Source organism: Papaver somniferum, unplaced genomic scaffold, assembly GCF_003573695.1.
Source record: "Papaver somniferum cultivar HN1 unplaced genomic scaffold, ASM357369v1 unplaced-scaffold_107, whole genome shotgun sequence".
NCBI classification, from domain to species: domain Eukaryota; kingdom Viridiplantae; phylum Streptophyta; class Magnoliopsida; order Ranunculales; family Papaveraceae; genus Papaver; species Papaver somniferum.
Window position 1 is genome coordinate 1447990 of NW_020619603.1, and position 22448 is coordinate 1470437.

Genomic DNA, 22448 nt, shown 5'->3' on the forward strand with positions numbered 1-22448 from the left:
GTCAGGTTTTGACACAGCCAAATATTGTGGTCCTCCAACTAAACTTGTGTAGAATGGAGGATTAAGAATTAACTCTCCATCATAAAGAGAACACTTGACACCTTTAGACACGGGAGTAGAACTTGGCTTGCAACCAACTATATCATCTTTCTTAAATAAATCTTAGATGTAGGTGTTTTGAGTTAACAGTATTGTATAGTTATTGAAATTTCTAGTGACTTCTATGCCTAAAAAAATAATTTACAGAAAAAGAAGTAAGGTTTATGGTTATTTTCTCAATGGTTAGTATAGTTTGATTTAATTTCTCAACATCTGTGTTGAGGATAATAGTCCCACACTGTTAGTGTCCCTTTAATAAACTTAAAATATAATATTGAAAGGCCTCTCCACTCATTGTCAATTGATTTTGAGTTGGATACCCGCAGTCTTTAATTTGGTATCAGAGCTAGGCCCGTGTGTGAGTAAGCCCAACGGTCACCACATAACGTAGGTCCACGTGTCAGACCCAACGAGGCTACACGTGAGGGGGCGTGTTGAGGATGATAATAATCTCACACTATTAATGTACCTTTAATAAACTTAAAATATAATATTGAAGGGCCTCTCCACTCATTGCCAATTGGTTTTGAGTTGGATGCCCGCAGTCTTTAATTTTAGATCAATCATCGGATCAACTCGGTCTGGAAGAAAATTTCAATGTTTTCTTAGTTTTCCAAGTTTTGCCTTGAATTGCACCCCTTTGAAGTCTTTGGTTTCTTGGGTGGTAATGTAGACGTGTTTGTTGCTGCAAAACTCTAGGAGTAAAATTGTGTGTAGTCATCATTAATCTGAGTGAAAGTCTAGGAGTCAGTTTTTGGGACCCCTCCATCCATTTTCGTTTCATATTCGTGTCATTTGCTTCTCCTTTTTTTTTTTACTATTGTTGGTGAAGTCCTAAGTTGTATGTTGAGCAAAGCACAAGAAGTTGATCAAATTTCGGGTTTTTCGGTGAAGGAGAGGGAACAAATATAAATCACTTACAATTTGCCGATGATACTATTGTTTTTCTTGATGCTAAAAGAGAACAAGTTGATGCCCTTCGTTACCTACTTCTTTATTTCGAACTAACTTCGGGATTGAAGATTTATTTTTCTAAAAGTAGCTTATTTGGGGTTGGGTTCGAATAGGGAATTGAAAAATTTGCTAGTTTTCCTAGTATCTATCTTGTTCTTCCTTTGGGAGACAAAGTGGGAGGAATACAAAAATGGGAAAAGATGCTTGAAACTTGTGCGAAAAGAGTTGCTATTTGGAATGGGAAAACAATAACAAGAGGATGTAAGCGAACTCTCATCAAAAGTGTTTTGGCTAGTCTTCCCATTTATTGTCTCTCCATTTTTCTTGCTCCATGTTCCATTACTAAGAAAATTGATAAAGTGGTGAGAGATTTCTTATGGGATGATGCTCCCAATAAGAAAAGAATTCATAATATTCGTTGGAAAATTGCTAGAAAACCAAAGGAAAAAGGTGGTCTTGGTATTCGGAGAACTAAGCAAGTGAACTCGGCATTGCTAAAGAAATGGTGGTGGCGTTTTGGTTTGGAGAAAGATGCATTGTGGAGGAAGATTGTTGTTGAGAAATTTGGCGAAACATTTACCGGTTGGGAAACTCTCAAACCCAAAGGACCAAAAGGTGGTAGCTTGTGGTTTAATATCTACAAAGAACTTGAAGATTTTAACAAAAGTATTAGATTCAAGATTGGCGCGGGCAAGGAAACTAGATTTTGGGAATATGCTTGGATTGTGAAGGAAGATTATGTGATATGTTTCCATTGGCATACGAAGCTTCAAGGACCAAGGAGTTTGTGGTGGCTAGTATGTATGAAGTCGATGAAGATGGTATAAGGTGGGGATTTATGTCTATTCTCAAAATATTTCAAGTGAAGTTTCAAGCATATCAAATATTCTTTCTTCCATATCTATCCAAGAAGGTGTTTTGGATAGCCGGATTTGGGTAGGAAATGAGCATGGTCAATATGCGGTTAAGGATGGTATAGGAATGAAGAAGATCAAGATGAGCCAAACTTTCCAATCGATGTTGTGTGGATTCGTGATTATCCTTGCAAACTCAATTTTTTTCTTTGGCTTCTTTCTCATGATAGGATAATGACGAAGGATAAGCTCTTAAGAAGGGGTATGGAGGTTTCTAGTCTATGTTGTTTCTGTGAAGAAAATGATGAAACTAGCTCGCATTTGTTCTATGAATGTTGGAGGACCCGGAGAATTTGGGATTACTTTGTTGAAGGTTGCCGCTTTCATTGGACTTATAATTCAAATGTCACTATAAGTGTGAAGTCTTGGAAGTTTAATTGGGGAGATGAAAGGCTTAATCGAATATGGAATAACGCCCCGGTCGCAATATGGTGGTGCATATGGAGAGAGCGAAATGCAAGAGTCTTTGAAAACAAGAAAAAAATTTGGTTAGTCTCATTAGAAACGTTAAACTACAAGCGTTCTTTTGGGCCGATTCAAACACAATAATGTTAGATCTAACGGCGAATATGGTAGTATCTTTATGGGACTCTTTATTTCGGCCTTCTTGAGCTCGTTGTTTGTTTTTTTGGATTGTCGAATTCGTCTTCGGTAATCCATCCTTTTTTGTTTCGATTTGTATTCATTGGGTTGAGGTATCCCTCTTAAGTACCTTTTCTTTTTAATGAATTTTCTCTTTGACCGATCAAAAAAAAAAATTCATGTCATCTGTTAATCTAGTTCCTTTTTAATTTTTTACTAAAAATAAAATAAAAAATAAATTCCTTCAGTTTATCATTTTGTCCAAGTTAACCCACCTTATATATCCTAGTAAACGTTTTAGTGTGAGGGAATTATTTCTAAAATTTGATTTGCAAGAGAAACTTTTTATCAAGAAAAGGTACAATTTAATCCTATTTCATTTTGTCGGGCAGTGCCTTATCCATCAATTTGCAATTCTCTGTATGCTCTTATTAATTCATAACTGTCTCTGGTATCGCTTTTGGTTCAGGTACGACACCTTAATTTTTCTGATTAGTTTTATCAATTAGTATCTCTTCCTTTTTAGTATTGTATTTGATCGTGCTTATCCCCACCAACTTCTTTAGCATTCTGGTAATCCTATTTTTATTTTTATCCACTAGACCAAAATCATGGTTCTATCACAGTATATATAGTCACAGATATACCTGTGACAGGCCTTGTAACAACTATAACGTTAAAAAAACTGAAATCCTGACAATAATCAGGAATGTTAATAAGTAGCAATGATATTTGTGAACGAAATTTTTTGATACTAACAATTACCATCTGAATACTAATTCCACCCAATATTTTTTCAACACCAAACATAAACCCAAGTTTTACCACTATTAGGATTTCTTTATCACTATCATGCCAATAATTTGTAAAAAAACACTTTTATTAAATTTTTAAAAATCAAAAAAATAATTGTTTTACCTAAATATAAATAAAACACTACATTTATTTTGCCTAACATCATTAGGGGCGACCCTGAAAGAATTAGGGGCGGCTAATAAGACAAAATATGGTCACCCAAACCTAAATTGAAGCCATCCCTTATCTCCGATTTTTTGAAATGGCAAATATACCCTCCACAATCGGTAGTTTAATTTGGTCTGCCTCATTTTTTTCTACGAACCCCATAATTGGTAGTTAATTCCATAATCGGGTGTGTTGGTGTATACAATCGGTAGATATTCTCATAATCGGTAGTGTTGGTGTATACAATCGGTAGTTAACGTTATAATCGGTAGTTAATGTGTACATAGTTGGTTTTAGGAAACTTTTTCCCATTATTTGATTTTAGTTTTTGGTGGGAGAGAGAGAAGAAGAAGAGAAAGAAGAAGTGGGAGTTTACCATTTTTCTTAAATCAACAAGAAACATGGATGTGTATGAAGAAGAAGGTGAAGAACATAATGTTGAAGCTTCACTACCGTTTAGAGAAGACGATATGGGGTATATGTTGAATGATCCAAACTTTTGTGGAGAGGAAACCCTAGATGACGCTTTCATGGAAGAAAACGGAGAATCACCCGACATCGAAGCTAACGCTGCATCTAACACACATGTATTGCGTTAAGAAACTCATTACCCACTTTGTATGCGTTTGTATGAGTTTTTAAACGAGAAAATTTGATTTTTGCATGCATTGAATGCCATGAACTACCCAGAATCGGTAGATAATGTGGTTATATAACTACCGATTATCAATTACTGTGTAATAATATATCACTAACCGGTAGAATAGGGAACTTAAACTGCTACCGATTTTGAAAAAACCCCAAATTGAAAATTTCAGTTTTTAATAATCGGTAGTTTGGCAAATTTACATTCTTGCCGATTGACAAAGTCGCCCCAAATACATATTTTTCAAAACTTCAATTATTGGTTTGTTTCATCTTTCACAATCGGTAGATTATGAAAAATTTTAAACCTCCGATTATGGTTGTCGCCCCAAAATCAAATTCCTCCAAAACTAAATTTTTTTGAATTCTTCATATCTCATAATCGGTAGTTGATTTTAGTTTTTCTACCGATTCAGTAATAATCGGGCATATGACAAATACAAATTATACTGATTATTCAATTTCAGAGCAATCGAGATAGTGATTGAGAGATAAGGATTGAAGCAAGAGATGAAACCCTAGATTGAAGTAATAAATGAGAACCCAAATTTTTCTAACAAAAGAAAACCATGAGAAGAGAGGAATAAGATCTGCTTGATTAAGCATAAGAATTCTATGGGAAGACAGAGAGACGGTTGATGGTTTTGAGAAATTGAGTTGAACCTTTTCTTCTGGGGCTTACAACAAAATGAGAAGAGGTCGGGAGAGACCCACTAACAAAAACAGAAACCACTAGATAATAACGAGCTCAAGCTGACACGATCGTGCGCTTGTGAATGCTTTAGGGGGATTATAAAAATAGTCTCAGTTTTGAATCAGAATCGTCACTTAAATGGATGTGACTGTAATTAAAAAAACTTTTGCCTAAAAGATTACACTTCTATGCCAGGTTTTATATAGAACAATTACGATAGCTTGAGAATTGTAACAATTTATAAACTGTTAATATACATCAGAATACATTAACGTTTTTTTACAAAAACTGTCGTTGTATATCTGTTCAGTAACAGTTTGAAAACTGTCACGATTTTTCCCCATTATTGGTGTGAGTTCTGATAAAAAACTGTTACATATATCTGATAGCCTATTCTTAGGTGACAGTTCATTAGTGAACTGTCATTGTTTTAGATTCTGAACTGTCACCAAAGCCCATATTTGTACTAGTGAGCAACGAGCAAAGCTGCACTGCAGCAGCTGCGATCAGCTTGGACTGCAGGAGATACGAACATAGCTGGACTGCAGCATCTGCGATCAGTTGAAATGCAGCAGCTGCGATCAGTTGAAATGCAGCAGCTGCGTTCAGTTGAAATGCAGCAGCGGCGAGTAAAGTCGAACTGAGATGGACTGCGGCAGCTTCGATCAGCTGGACTGCAACAGCAATGAGAAAAGCTGCACTGCAGCTGCTGCTATCAACTTGGAGTGCAGCAGCTGCGAACATAGCTGGACTGCAGCAGCTGCGATCAGCTGGAATGCAGCAGCGACGAGCAAAGTCGAACTGACATGGACTGCAGCAGCTTCGATCAGCTGGACTGCAACAGCAACGAGCAAAGCTGCACTTCAGCAGCTGCGATCATCTTGGACTGCAAGAGCTGCGAACATAGCTGGACTGCAGCAGCTGCGATCAGATGGAATGCAGCAGCGGCGATAAAAATCGAACTGAGCTGGACTGCAGCAGCTTCGATCAGCTGGACTGCAACAACAACGAGCAAAGTTGCACTACAGCAGCTGTGATCTGCTTGGACTACAGGAGATGCGATCAAAGTTGCACTGCAGCAGCTGTGATCTGCTTGGACTGCAGGAGCTGCGAACATAGTTGGACTGCAGCAGGTTCAATCAGCTGAACTGCAGCGGTTGCTAAGGAACTGGATTTAAACAGTTCGATAAACCTGAGTGTAACAGTTACAAATAAAACCAGACTGCATCAGTTGCGTCCAACTGAGTACAGAATTGATGAGCAAAACTGGACTGCATCAGTTGCGTCCAACCGTATGCAGAAGTTTCTTTTGAACTGGACTATAGCAGTTCGATCAACTTAACTGTAGTAATTATTAATGTTACTGTTTCAAATAATTGCATCAAAATATTAGAGAGTGCTCGCCCCCTCTTAATCCTGTAACTCGTTGGAGGATAAAAAATTCGGGTTACCTTTTGTTTCGATTTCCAGCAGTTGAATTTCACATTGTATTCAGGTGCCACGTAACTCGCCCCCAAGCGTGTGGAATGTTACACAGCTCTCCCCAAAAGAGTTATTTTAGACCATGAGGTGTTACATATCTCGCCCCAAGTGATGGTCATCCACGTTGAAGTGATATGCAACTCATCCCCAGAAGATAGTGGTTATCATGCTACTTAATGCTCTCACAAGGATGCACTTCCTTGCTGCATCTTGCTCGCGCATGGAACGAAGTTGACTGTGTATGCTATCCGGAATTCGCGCAGGGGGCCAATCCCACTATTCCAGATGCGTGCAGAATTGAAATGTGTGCATCTCCTCATGAGAAAATTCTCGCCACATTGAAGGTGTCTCGTTGAACAAAAGTATGCATGATTATATGAAATGATGCAAAAATATTTAATTGTATTAGTACCTTATGAGATGTAGTATTGCGACTTCGTTTATGAGGTGTTTTGGATGTCCACTGACTATGTTGATGTTTTCCAGCGGCGATGACTAGTGTAGTTGCCTTAGCGTCTCGGCTTGACTCAGCAACTAGATTTTTCTGCGGGACCGGAATGCACCAGCTGAATCAAGACTGGATTGAAGAAAGTCACCATGGAACTATATTTCAGCAGCTGCGATCAGTTGAACTGTAACAGTTATAAGTAAAACTGGACTGAAGCAGTTGCTGAGTAACTGAACTACAAAAGTTTGATCATATTGGACTGAAGCAGTTGTGAGGAACACAGTACTGAAACAATTTTAAGGAATACCGGACTACAGCAGTTCGATCAACTAGACTGTAATAATTATACAAAAAAGGACTACGGCAGTTCGATCAACTGGACTGCAGTATTTATGATGATCACCGAACATAAGTGTCTTGATATTTGGAAATCTACACAATAGGCACGAACTTTTCATGTTGTGGACTTAAATCGACACAACATGAATCTTTGAGGATTTTGTTATGGCTTCATGTGGTGATTTAAAATGCGCCCCTCTTCGATGTCGCCGCTCCAATCTCAAAAATATTTTTTCTTTAAACGTTTGAAATTGCGCTCTCATGTTGTTGGAAATTGACATGCGATCGCAACGAGCCAAAAATAATCCAATTCGGACGTACGATGAAGAAGATATCGAACAAACTAGTTTGCATGTGGAGTAAGTCGAGAAATAGATTGTTGTCGGGGCAGGAGCAGTTGATGTGGCGCAACTTCTACTACTAAGATGGCAAGCTGCTAATGTGGCTATTTGTATGGCATGAAGTTAGCTGACGTGGTACCCGGTTGACGACATGGGATTAACATGTTGATGACGTGATCCATTTGTTGTTCTTTTGTTTTTTTTTTTCATTATTTTTTGAAACCTTCCGCGACGCTTTCTTATAACTGTAGTCTTTTCTTTTGAACTTTTTGTGGCCGTTTTTTTCAAAACTTTTGTAACAGTTTTCCAAAGACTGTTATTATTTCTTTCAAACTTTCTTTGGACTTTTAGCAACGATTCTGGATACTGTTGCCGTTTCTCATGCACTTCTCCGCCACTGTTTTTGCTATACTTTTGTGACATTTTTCTGAACTTTTCGAGATGCTTTTCTGGGGATCTTCTTTAGGGTTTCGAGCGCCTAGAGACGTGGGCAACTAGATAAACCCGCGAACATGACAGCAGTGATTTGTGTTGAGCATGTTAATGATTCGTTATTAGAAGCAATTTTTTCCAACTTTGGACTTGAACATGTTGCGGATCGAATATCCTGCCAACAATTTTAGCAATCTTTGTAATGAGTCAGTTTTGATGGCTTCCGACTGTGAAGCTGGACTACAGCAGTTACGATCAACTGGACTGTAGTAACTGCGATTAATTGGGCAGCATAACTGCGATCAGCTGGACTGCAACAACAAAAACTGAACTGCAGCAGTAACGATCAACTGGTCAGCGGCAGTGGTTGTTGAAGGCGTCCAAACTGGAAACTGCTTGATGTTTTTCCTAGGTTTTTCGTCTCCCATCTCCGTCATACGTGAGCTGGTGCAGGTAGATGATGGAAGCAGTTATGGGTGGCTTGGAAACCCGGTAAACATGGTGATGGTAATTTCAACAAACTACGAACTCGAATATGTTGCTGTTATGTTATCGGGGAACTGATTTTTTCGATCTCTGGACTGTAATGTACTACAGATCGAACATACAACAATTTTGATGGTGTTTCACTCCATCTTTTGCCTCAGACCGAACGTTCTGGCAACATTTTCATCAGACTTTGTAGTGATGCAATTTCAGTGGTTTCAGAAGGTAATAGCTTCAGCAAATCTTGAACAACGAATCTGGATTGCAGCAGTTGCGATCAACTAGACTGCAGTATCTGCGATTATATGGTCAGCAGCAGCTGCGATCAGCTGGACTGCAACAATTGCGATCAAACTGGACTGCAACAGTGATTTTTCAAGACGTTCAAACTGCTTTTTGACGGATACGATTTTTGAGTATTTTGTACAACTTTTCTCAATAGGAAAACATGATTCCTTTTCTCGTATTCACCTTAGTCGGCGTCAATGGTTGCACCAAGAAATATTTTCAGGCATTAAACACGATGATTTTTGTGATTGATGTGAAATTAGGTTAAGTTACTAATGAAGAAAATAAAGAAGACATATTTAACGTGGTTCGTCGACTGATGCCTACATCCACGGATGAAATACCCTTAGGGAGAGATAATTTATTGATAAGAATTACAATCTATTCCTCTCATTCTGAAAACCCCTGCTTTCCTTCTACCAGGGTGTCCCTATTTATACAGCTGAATAATTAATTTCAAGATAAACTTAAATGGCATTAATCTCCCCGCATGCCTCCTAGAATTAAATGTGCATGAAACTTCCTGCATGCCTCCTTAAATTAACTCTACATGAAACTTCCTACATGCCTATTGACTTGCTCTGCATGCCTCCTGGCATTAATCTGCCCTGCATGCCTCCATATATTGATTTGCTGGCCTCCCGTGTATTTATACACGGTACAAACAATTTTTTTTAGGCTTTGGTATTTTCCTTCAAATGGTGTCACCAAAATACCCAATAAGTTGTAAGATGTTTAGATTGATGGTTCGATTTAATATTTTGATATTTTTCACTTCTTTCCTACGTAATTTTGATATTTAAACCAAGTTTTATACGATAAGTACCTACCTAATACCAGTAGTTTTTAAAGTGTAAATCTATAAATACTTAAGATTTTCAAGCCTGAAATGATAATTATGTAAAGCTAAGTATGTAATTAGGAAATCCTAAGGGGACTGCTGTCCCCTCTAGACCGGGTGTAGCTCCGTGCCTGAAGAAGATGACAAGATGGATCCTTCCCAATGAGAAACAAATAATTGGGAAGATACACAGGTTTTGGCTTATCATATATTGTCACCTGCAGGGCATCCTTATGGATACCTTCATATAGCAGGAACACTCATTAATTAGTTTGTAACGTGTCTTTCAGACAGAAGTATTTGGTGATCACGATAGGTAAGTTTTTGGAAGTCTTCCGTGATCATGTTGTATAACCAGAATATAGGAACTGTTTTTATGGGCAACAATAGTTTTTGTTAACCGGTTTACTGTTTTGGTTGCGCATAAAAGAGATTATTTTCATTTTTTTTACATCTTCTTTTAGAAAATTTGTATCCCTACAGGGTTTTAAACATGACTATTATTGTAGCTTTATGGAAAACATTAAAGTCATAATGTTGGTTAATTTAATTTACCGAAACATGAAATGTATGTACCAGACCATCCATTAAAACAAAAACAATCGAAGAGGTCGAGCCCTGACCGTAGGCCGGGGTAATACCTAGTATTTTATATATATATATATATATGAGATTATGGTACCGTGGCGACATGGTCTACCACTCTACCTAGAGCTGTTTACGAGGAAGGGACCCGAAAAAGACTGAAATTCTGCGCATACGTTGATCAATATCAGAAATTTCAACAGTAGCACTTTTCATTTTCGGCAACGATTTTATACCGATTTTGTCCCTCATTTTGAAAAACAAAACCATATAAATCTCTTCATGGAACTGTATGAATGATGAATCTCTAAAATATATTAGTCATGGAATCAAAAATAATAATGGTTTTTGTGGATGAAAAATGATGATAATTTTTTATTATTTTTCTGCGTGATAAACAAAGGTAAAGTAAATTCCGAAACTTTCCTAAATTTTTGGATATATGACTTTTTCACCTTATTTTTACAAAATAAAGATTAGCCAATATAATTTTCTATAAAAGGTCACTTTAGGAAAATGGTACAACTATAATTAATTATGGGTTTTACATATTTAGTATCTTAATAATGGATTTTGGGAATACAAAAAAAAAATGGGTAACAAATAATTTTCCATTATTTTATTATCGAAATAAGTCTAGTCACGTCGATTAAATTTTCCTCGATTTACTTCCTGCATCCCATGAAGTTACTGGTGGTTAAATATTTTGAGGTTGTTATGAAGGACATGCCGATGGAATTTTCAATGCCTCAAAGTAATTGTGCTCTTTAGCAACGCTATAAGTCTAGTCATGCTCAAGACTTTCTTAAAGATCTTCCTATCAAGAATCTCAATTAGAGAGTGAGTACGCGCTAATTTAGTGTTGTCCCATGCTACCGTTTGGGTGTCCCATTTTTTTTCTGAAGGCAGTATGTGTGCATTCTGCAGCCGTGAGATAGATTGTTTTGGAGACTATGTCCTGCATTGTTCCCATATCTAATGAGGGTACTACTTTGTGGCCTGCTGACATTTTTGGTTACAGTGGGGACAATGGTGGTGACATGTGTTTTGATGTCACTGGGGTCTCCCCTTTTACTGGTGGTGGGGTTCGTGCGTTCCTTCCTGGTCTTGCCTCAAGTACTGTCGTTATCCGTAAAAATAAGAAATATCTTGATTAGTGTGTTGCTCATGGTTATGGGTTTGGTACTTTGGCCTTTTCCACGATTGGTGAACTTCGGAAGACACAGTTGTATTTTTAAGAGACTGTATAATCACCTGTCTAGATTCAATGATAATATAAGGAAATGTAATTTCTTTTTCCATAGATTAGGTATTGTGATTCAGAAAGGGGTTGGAACCCAGCTTGTTGCTAGGATTCCGACTAGTTTTATTCATTCGTCTCTTGTTGTTGATGATTTTGATTGATAGTAAATTTTGTAAGATTTTAAGAAATTAAATAAAAAGAAGTAAATTGAAAATAACGAGTCTAATTCTTTGCACACTCCTTTAAATAATGTCACAATATAAATTGATCTTATTGTTGGTCTTAACTACCCGTCAACTATTTCTTGAGAATTTATAAAATTGGTAAATGTTAAAATATCCAATCCTAATATATAGCCATTACAAAATAGGTAAATATTATGTTAAAGTATGTGGGCATCCAACTCAAAACCAATTGGCAATGAGTGGAGCGGCCCTTCCATTTATATTAATTTAATTAAGCGGATTCTAGCGATGTGGGACTATGTCCTTTCACACTCCCGCTCACGTGTAAGGCCAGTGACTCGGCCTACCACTGGACCTACGTACAAGTATGTAAGGCTAGTCACTCGGCCTACCACGTGGACCAACGTACGAGTAACCAGTCAATCGGTATCAGGTGTACAGGTGAGTGACTAAATCAGGGAGGGGGGGGGGGGGGGGGTAACACCTCGTCCAGTATCGGTTTTTCAGTTTTATGTTTATTTCATTAGTGTATACTGGTGGATTTTGATGAAACATGTTCAGATCTAAATAAAAAATCATGTTTTATGTTTATTTCATTAGTAGATCTGATATTCTTATGGTTTTTGGTTTGTTTTTCAGTTTTCTTTCGTGTATAAACCATCAATACATATATGACGTACTGTTTTCTTTTTGTGTTTACTATGAATCTATATGTTTTCTCTTATTTTTTTGGTTTGATCCAGGAGTAAATATATGGAATACTAAAATATGTGATTTGATTTGGTTAGATTTTATGGATTCATCACTTCTTCTTGACATGCAGCTGAGTTTTAGTTCATGAATTTCGCAGTACATATATGTCGTACTGGTTGAAACTTCTTCTAATTCTGTTTTATTCCGAGTTTTGCCACTTTTTTAGGTTTTGATCCATAAGTTCGTATGTGAAATACAGAAGTATGTGCTTTGATTTGGTTATATTCATGGATTCATCACTTCTTGACATGCAATTGAGTTTTTAGTTTATGAATTCGCAGTACGTATATGTCGTACTGATAAAAACTTCTTTTGATTCTGTTTTATTCATAGTTTTGCCACTTTATTTTGGTTTGATCCATGAGTACGTATGTGAAATACTAAAATAGATGTTAGTTTTGTTGTTGTGTTTTAATACTGTTATATTCTGGTCACATTTACAGGTTCAATATGTCCAACAGATACATACTCTACATAATAAGCAGTGCGGTAGATATATACTCAGATTTCTCGTATCCCGAATTGCTAACTAGATGTGCACACTCTTTTCAAAGCGTGCTCAAAATTGGACTCGGAAAGAACAGATAAAATCATGTGATACCATAATTACGTGGAACGTATTTTTTTGTCAAGTTTGTACAACTAAGGTAGCCACTTTCGATTAGGTGGAAAGCAGGACTAGAATAGCATTTCCAAAAATAAATTTCCAAATACAAAATAGAAAGATATAAAAGAAACGAAACGTTCACAAGCACGATCAGAAAACTAAACAAAGCAATGCGTGCGGCATGTCCCTGTCTTTTTATTTATTTTTGACAAACTCAACGAGAATGAAAATACATAAAGCCAAACAACGGGAAGAAAACAAAAAAGTACAACTGACGAGACACACACGAAGATAGCACAACTGACGAGGCACACTTGAAGATAGCAGACGAACACATAGATCGATCCATCAGTTCTGAAGAGATTACCCTAGCACAGCTCGATCCGGTAATAAACCAATAGTATCGCTATGGTCAGTTCAGTTGGCAGCAGGCGCAATATCCACCGTTTAGGGCATCTTCAGGATAGATGCACTTACCAATATTCCCACCGTTGATTACTTTACCAAGTAATTGTGCTTGTACGGGGCACCACGCATCACATATCTTTTCTGTACCAGAGCAAACTCCTTTGGTATCCAGTTTCACAAGAGTTCCCTTGACTGTTCTTACTACAGCCGCAAGTGCAGCATCTGCTAAAACAAGGTGGCACTCTTCACCTACATATGCATATAACCGTATGTTACTTATAAGAAGAAAACAAATCAATTAATCATAATTACGATCCATTTACAAAAGGTCACTTCTTTTTTTTTTGATGAAAATAAGTGTAATTACTTACCTTCTACCGTGCACATGACGGTACTCGAGGCGAAGAGAAGGCAAACGAACACACAAGAAATTATCAAACTTCTGGTTTCCGCCATTTGAAACGAGCACCCTAGAATTCTTTTGTTTGAAAACTTTTGGTTTTGTTGAGACTTGAGAGAATGAATGCCTGAAAAGCATACGTCTAAGCTATTTATAATAAACTGAAAATTTAAATTCAATCGAAGATAAGTATATTACTTAAATTAAATCAAAATAAAAGCCCACTAAGCCACCATATCCGGGATCCGGTACGTACGGCTTGAATTCTTAAGATAAATAAATCACAGAACGTGCATCATCCAACTTCGGAAAGCCAATAAATGGTTAGAAACAAGTAGGCTAATTCCTTAGGTCATGTCATGAATTCTAAAACCGAGAGTACTGCAAGCGTACTCTAAGCACATGTCTAGTGTCGGTGATGCTTATCACTGCCTTGACTCAGAAAACTTTCACTACAAAACAAAAGGCTTTTTGGGACGGCTAAAAAGCGTCCAAAGAGGCCCAAATCCATCCCAAGAAGATATTAGTGGCGTTTTTCTGACCGTCCACTGTTCCACCGTCACTAATACTATTTGGTCGTCATTTCTTTTAGGGACGGTCATATTATTGCCTTAATTTAAAATTTGATCACTAATAGGGACGAGTACTCCATGAGCGTCCCAAATAACCCTCTTTAGGGACGGTTTTGAAGAAACAGCCTGTCCCTAGAAGCTACTTATTTTGTAGTGTTTGGGCAGGAAATAAGGCAAACAGTTACTTGGTTGTCTGTTGATTACCGAAAACTCTAGAACCCGGACAACTAACATGGGCCAGGTCTAGGATAATCTCCAGACCTTTAATCCCATTTTCCTCTTTTCCATTAAGATTGTGACACGTCATTCCCAAATCTGGACTATCCCCTGCTATCCCGGCTATAGCAAGGTCCGTTTATTACACAGTTGGTAAATGCAAAAAGCAATATTTTCGTGGGTGTAACTTATAATTCTTAACCTTTTGATAGGGAAGCAAAATGACATGCTTGTTAACCAAAGGACTTTTCAGAAATAAAGAAATTGTGATATAAGCAGAGAACAGGTTTGATTGCGCTCCTTTCCCCTAGAGGAAAGAAGAAAAGGGATTTAAAGTACTAATTTTAGCATTTCAATTCTAAAGATGATTAAGAAATAAACACTAATTATTATCATCCATTATTGAACATTAATCGTTCTGTTTTGATTACCTTTTTGTTTAAACTTATTACATCCAGCAACAGTTGTGTGTGTTTTAAACAGAGAAACTAAAAGTAGTAACATCTTATAATGTCAACGGTTGTCTAATTCCATGCTGTCGGTGTCCGCCACGACGCGACTACAAACAATTGAGAAAGCACTTAGTAAATAAATAAAAAGAAGGATCATCCTTGCATGTGTTCTTAGAAAATACAACAATCATTTAAGAATTACATCTTTCGAATCTTCCTCAATCGTCACCAAATAATTTTCAGATATGACTCCCAATTTTCATGCTACCTATTTGGTATGGTGCAGCCAAGTACAATTTGTGAACGGCAACTACTATCTGAAGTTGCTCCCTACGGATGTTCAGTGCTTAATCAAATTTCAGTTGAATGCAGAATGATCCTAAAATTCATCAGACTCATGCCGGGGCATGATCAACAGGGTTACCGGATCTGCGCTTTAATGGTGCAGTTAAGATACCACAAAGATCTGAAAAATCTTTTAAAGTTCATATAAATTGCATAGAACATTTAAAATTTCAATTAGGTCAACTCTATAATTTTGAAATTAAAATAAAATTGTGTTTGCCGGGAACGTGGAAATCAATCTCGCCAGCTAACACGCAAGATAGCAAAGATAGCTGGTTTTAAGTATTATTATGAAATTATTGTGCATTCATTTGTTTAACAAATGATCACTAATTCTATGATATCCACTGACTGCATGTCAGCTAAGTTCTTATCGGTTAGCCTGCAAGATGAACATTGAAAATGGCTTAGCGTGGTGGTGGTTTTAAACTGTAACCACTGAAGATATTGAAATTATTTTTAGTTATCTTGTAAGTTGACAATGAAGGATCGATTTTTAAACGAATATTTTGCTGAAGAATCTTAAAATGGATAACGAACATTGGTTAGTGAAAATATTTACACGGTTACCATTGTTTCATTTTCACCAAATCTGTTTTGCGTAATTTTCCCCAAATCTTATGCAGTACTAGTATTACAAAGTCCACTCTGGTTCGAAGGCATAGTCGGCAGAGTTACATCTTTTTCTTCATTATCAGAAAATAATCAGAGTTAAAAACAGAAAATGATATATTGAAGATAATAAAAAAGTTGCACAAAGTATTGTTTGTTGGAAAATTAGGCTAAAACTGAGGATGAAAAATCAGAGAACAGAAAAACAATGTTGTATCACTGGAGGTTCAAGACCTTGCGATTCTTTTCAGCAATTATTTCGACCATTCCCAAATAATTGGCGAGTACAACCGGTCAGCGAAATACTGTTTTCAGGATACAATGAAGCCCTAACAACGTAATTGGATTCAAGAGTTGTACTTCCCTTGACCCAACCAAGAACACACAGTATTTAGATTTTCATGATGCTTAGAGAGAAAATAAATCAAATGTTTTATATATGTTTTCTTATTGTGTGAATGAAACAAACCATCACTACTTATAGGGAACTCATGCCTACTGGAGATGACTTTTCACTTCCAAAAGACATATAAGGTGTCTATTAGGAGTGGTTGTGTCTTTTATGAACAATCACACCTATTAGAGGTATCTCTTCATCCCCAACTAACATTCATTGTGTTTATTCAACACAGGACACTCCCCCGTCGTAGTGTCAAACAAAAAACGAAAACCGTTTTATTTTCTATGTTATTGAAAATATCCAACACTGTCCATAGAGTACTTATAATAGTGACAAGAGATAACATAACATGTGCAGGAAGAATACAGGTATATCAACGTACCCATTACACAGATTTACTACTACACTTATACTAGATCTTAGAATAAGGACAGACCTTAGGGGCACCATCATAACTCTTATACTCCCCCTAAAGCTGAGTATGTTTAAAATACATCGGCTTTGAAACAAAGTAAGAAATAAATCTGAAGACAAGCACTTGGTGAAGGTATCAGCAAACTAACTCAAAGAAGGAACAAATTTAATAAGCAGTAATTTAGAAACAGTAAGATCTCGAACAAAGTGGTAGTCAAATTCAATAACCAGAACCACTCTTATATCATAGTAGAAAAAGAACGGTTAATGTAGGACAATTCCTAATTCCTTCAGTAGATAGGATAGCCAGAGTAGCTCAGCTGGTGCATTAGCCAAAGATTTGTATTTTACTTCTGCCGAACTCCTTGACACTGTTGTTTGCTTCTTAGAAGTTCATGAAACTAAAGAAGGGCCTAGGAAAACACAATAACCAGATGTGCTTTTTCTGGTGTAAGGCACCCTTCCCAGTTAAAATTTGAGTAAGCTGAAAGAGTAGAAAGATCAGATGATCTCAAGAGTAATACTAGATCCCAGAGTTCCTTTCAAAAAATCCAAATATCATCTTGACTAGCTACAAGTGCCCAATAGTTGGTGGGTGAAGAAATTATGAAACATAACCGACATCATAAGCAATGTCAGGTTTTGACACAGCCAAATTGTGGTCCTCCAACTAAACTTGTGTAGAATGGAGGATTAAGAATTAACTCTCCATCATAAAGAGAACACTTGACACCTTTAGACACGGGAGTAGAACTTGGCTTGCAACCAACTATATCATCTTTCTTAAATAAATCTAAGATGTAGGTGTTTTGAGTTAACAGTATTGTATAGTTATTGAAATTTCTAGTGACTTCTATGCCTAAAAAATAATTTACAGAAAAAGAAGTAAGGTTTATGGTTATTTTCTCAATGGTTAGTATAGTTTGATTTAATTTCTCAACATCTGTGTTGAGGATAATAGTCCCACACTGTTAGTGTCCCTTTAATAAACTTAAAATATAATTGAAAGGCCTCTCCACTCATTGTCAATTGGTTTTGAGTTGGATACCCGCAGTCTTTAATTTGGTATCAGAGCTAGGCCCGTGTGTGAGTAGGCCCAACGGTCACCACACAACGTAGGTCCACGTGTCAGACCCAACGAGGCTACACGTGAGGGGGCGTGTTGAGGATAATAATCTCACACTATTAATACCTTTAATAAACTTAAAATATAATATTGAAGGGCCTCTCCACTCATCGCCAATTGGTTTTGAGTTGGATGCCCGCAGTCTTTAATTTTAGATCAATCATCGGATCAACTCGGTCTGGAAGAAAATTTCAATGTTTTCTTAGTTTTCAAGTTTTGCCTTGAATTGCACCCCTTGTAGTCTTTGGTTTCTTGGGTGGTAATGTAGACGTGTTTGTTGCTGCAAAACTCTAGGAGTAAAATTGTGTGTAGTCATCATTAGTCTGAGTGAAAGTCTAGGAGTCAGTTTTTGGGACCCCTCCATCCATTTTCGTTTCATATTCGTGTCATTTGCTTCTCCTTTTTTTTTTTACTATTGTTGGTGAAGTCCTAAGTTGTATGTTGAGCAAAGCACAAGAAGTTGATCAAATTTCGGATTTTTCGGTGAAGGAGGGGGAACAAAATAAATCACTTACAATTTGCCGATGATTCTATTGTTTTTCTTGATGCTAAAAGAGAACAAGTTGATGCCCTTCGTTACCTACTTCTTTATTTCGAGCTAACTTCGGGATTGAAGATTTATTTTTCTAAAAGTAGCTTATTTGGGGTTGGGTTCGAATAGGGAATTGAAAAATTTGCTAACATGTTAGATGCAAGTTTGCTAGTTTTCCTAGTATCTATCTTGTTCTTCCTTTGGGAGACAAAGTGGGAGGAATACAAAAATGGGAAAAGATGCTTGAAACTTGTGCGAAAAGAGTTGCTATTTGGAATGGGAAAACAATAACAAGAGGAGGTAAGCTAACTCTCATCAAAAGTGTTTTGGCTAGTCTTCCCATTTATTGTCTCTCCATTTTTCTTGCTCCATGTTCCATTACTAAGAAAATTGATAAAGTGGTGAGAGATTTCTTATGGGATGATGCTCCCAATAAGAAAAGAATTCATAATATTCGTCGGAAAATTGCTAGAAAACCAAAGGAAAAAGGTGGTCTTGGTATTCGGAGAACTAAGCAAGTGAACTCGGCATTGCTAAAGAAATGGTGGTGGCGTTTTGGTTTGGAGAAAGATGCATTGTGGAGGAAGATTGTTGTTGAGAAATTTGGCGAAACATTTACCGGTTGGGAAACTCTCAAACCCAAAGGACCAAAAGGTGGTAGCTTGTGGTTTAATATCTACAAAGAACTTGAAGATTTTAACAAAAGTATTAGATTCAAGATTGGCGCGGGCAAGGAAACTAGATTTTGGGAATATGCTTGGATTGTGAAGGAAGATTATGTGATATGTTTCCATTGGCATACGAAGCTTCAAGGACCAAGGAGTTTGTGGTGGCTAGTATGTATGAAGTCGATGAAGATGGTATAAGGTGGGGATTTATGTCTATTCTCAAAATATTTCAAGTGAAGTTTCAAGCATATCAAATATTCTTTCTTCCATATCTATCCAAGAAGGTGTTTTGGATAGCCGGATTTGGGTAGGAAATGAGCATGGTCAATATGCGGTTAAGGATGGTATAGGAATGAAGAAGATCAAGATGAGCCAAACTTTCCAATCGATGTTGTGTGGAGTCGTGATTATCCTTGCAAACTCAATTTTTTTCTTTGGCTTCTTTCTCATGATAGGATAATGACGACGGATAAGCTCTTAAGAAGGGGTATGGAGGTTTCTAGTCTATGTTGTTTCTGTGAAGAAAATGATGAAACTAGCTCGCATTTGTTCTATGAATGTTGGAGGACCCGGAGAATTTGGGATTACTTTATTGAAGGCTGCCGCTTTCATTGGACTTATAATTCAAATGTCACTATAAATGTGAAGTCTTGGAAGTTTAATTGGGGAGATGAAAGGCTTAATCGAATATGGAATAACGTCCCGGTCGCAATATGGTGGTGCATATGGAGAGAGCGAAATGCAAGAGTCTTTGAAAAGAAGAAAAAAATTTGGTTAGTCTCATTAGAAACGTTAAACTACAAGCGTTCTTTTGGGCCGATTCAAACACAATAATGTTAGATCTAACGGCGAATATGGTAGTATCTTTATGGGACTCTTTATTTCGGCCTTCTTGAGCTCGTTGTTTGTTTTTTGGATTGTCGAATTCGTCTTCGGTAATCCATCCTTTTTTTTTCGATTTGTATTCATTGGGTTGAGGTATCCCTCTTAAGTACCTTTTCTTTTTAATGAATTTTCTCTTTGACCGATCAAAAAAAAAATTCATGTCGTTTGTTAATCTAGTTCCTTTTTAATTTTTTACTAAAAAAAAATAAAAAATAAATTCCTTCAGTTTATCATTTTGTCCAAGTTAACCCACCTTATATATCCTAGTAAACGTTTTAGTGCGAGGGAATTATTTCTAAAATTTGCAAGAGAAACTTTTTATCAAGAAAAGGTACAATTTAATCCTATTTCATTTTGTCGGGCAGTGCCTTATCCATCAATTTGCAATTCTCTGTATGCTCTTATTAATTCATAACTGTCTCTGGTATCGCTTTTGGTTCAGGTACGACACCTTAATTTTTCTGATTAGTTTTATCAATTAGTATCTCTTCATTTTTAGTATTGTATTTGATCGTGCTTATCCCTACCAACTTCTTTAGCATTCTGGTAATCCCATTTTTTTTTTATCCACTAGACCAAAATCATGATTCTATCACAGTATATAGTCACAGATTCTTTTTGGTCACAGATATACCTGTGACAGGTCATGTAACTACTATAACGTTAAAAAAATTGAAATCCTGAAATAATCAGGAATGTTAATAAGTAACAATGATATGTGTGAACGAAATTTTTTGATACTAATAATTACCATCTGAATACTAATTCCACCCAATATTTTTTCAACACCAAACATAAACCCAAGTTTTACCACTATTAGGATTTCTTTATCACTATCATGCCAACAATTTGAAAAATAACACTTTTATTAAATTTTTAAAAATCAAAAAAAATAATTTTTTACCTAAATATAAATAAAACACTACATTTATTTTTCCTGACGTCATTAGGGGCGACCCTGAAAGAATTAGGGGCGACTAATAAGACAAAATATGGTCACCCAAACCTAAATTGAAGTCATCCCTTATCTCCGATTTTTTAAAATGACAAATATACCCTCCACAATCGGTAGTTTAATTTGGTCTGCCTCATTTTTTTTCTACGAACCCCATAATCGGTAGTTAATTCCATAATCGGGTGTGTTGGTGTATAAAATCGGTAGATATTCTCATAATCGGTAGTGTTGGTGTATACAATCGGTAGTTAACGTTATAATCGGTAGTTAATGTGTACATAGTTTGTTTTAGGAAACTTTTTCCCATTATTTGATTTTTTTTTGGTGGGAGAGAGAGAGAAGAAGAAGTGGGAGTTTACCATTTTTCTTAAATCAACAAGAAACATGGATGGGTATGAAGAAGAAGGTGAAGAACATAATGTTGAAGCTTCAATACCGTTTAGAGAAGACGATTTGGGGTATATGTTGAATGATCCAAACTTTTGTGGAGAGGAAACCCTAGACGACGTTTTCATGGAAGAAAACGGAGAATCACCCGACATCGAAGCTAACAATGCATCTAACAAACATGTATTGCGTTAAGAAACTCATTACCCACTTTGTATGCGTTTGTATGAGTTTTTAAACGAGAAAATTTGATTTTTTCATGCATTGAATGCCATAAACTTCCCAGAATAAGTAGATAATGTGGTTATATATCTATCGATTATCAATTACTGTGTAATAATATATCACTAACCGGTAGAATAGGGAACTTAGACTGCTAACGATTTTGAAAAACCCCCAAATTGAAAATTTCAGTTTTTAATAATCGGTAGTTTGGCAAATTTACATTCTTGCCGATTGACAAAGTCGCCTCAAATACATATTTTTCAAAACTTCAATTATTGGTTTGTTTCATCTTTCACAATCGGTAGATTATGAAAATTTTTAAACCTCCGATTATGGTTGTCGCCCCAAAATCAAATTCCTCCAAAACTGAATTTTTTTGAATTCTTCATATCTCATAATCGGTAGTTGATTTTAGTTTTTCTACCGATTCAGTAATAATCGGGCATATGACAAATACAAATTATACTGATTATTCAAGTTTATTCATACAGAAAACGTAAACTTTTCAAAATATTTAATCGGGAGTTTACAAAAAAAAATTATCCTCCGATTGTGCATTAATCGGTAGCAATGTGCTATCCCCTACACCAAAACAGCCATTTTGTAACTTTTATAAATGTTGCGCTGAACCTTGCAACGGTAATAAGTGTTGGTAAAACGGCGTCGTACATTAATGTGCAACGCGCATCATTCGTTGCACAAATTATATTGAGCAACGCTAATAATCGTTGCAGAATAAGTGGTGCAACGTTTTATTTTCCTAATTGTGCAACTTATATACTTTTGTGGGTCCCACTACGGTTTTTTGTTGACGCTTTATTTGTTTGGTAACAGTTATCCGTTGCAAAATAATTTTCAGATTAAAAAAAAAGTCCGGCAAATTTATGCACCTAAATATACCATTCAAGATATATGTCAACACATATTCTAACAAACATAACACATTTGATTGAAAATCATCATCAAGACC

General features: G+C 36.5%; 1 protein-coding gene across 1 annotated transcript; it reads right to left on the minus strand.

Moving 5' to 3' along the window:
- Positions 1–13293: 13293 nt before the first annotated feature.
- Positions 13294–13811, minus strand: LOC113328333. The gene is made up of 2 exons (XM_026575447.1): positions 13661–13811; positions 13294–13538 (listed from the first exon to the last, which is right to left on the minus strand). Exons 1-2 carry the CDS (start codon positions 13743–13745, stop codon positions 13294–13296), a joined length of 330 nt encoding a protein of 109 aa, XP_026431232.1. The 5' UTR covers positions 13746–13811.
- Between the last annotated feature and the right edge of the window lie 8637 nt (positions 13812–22448).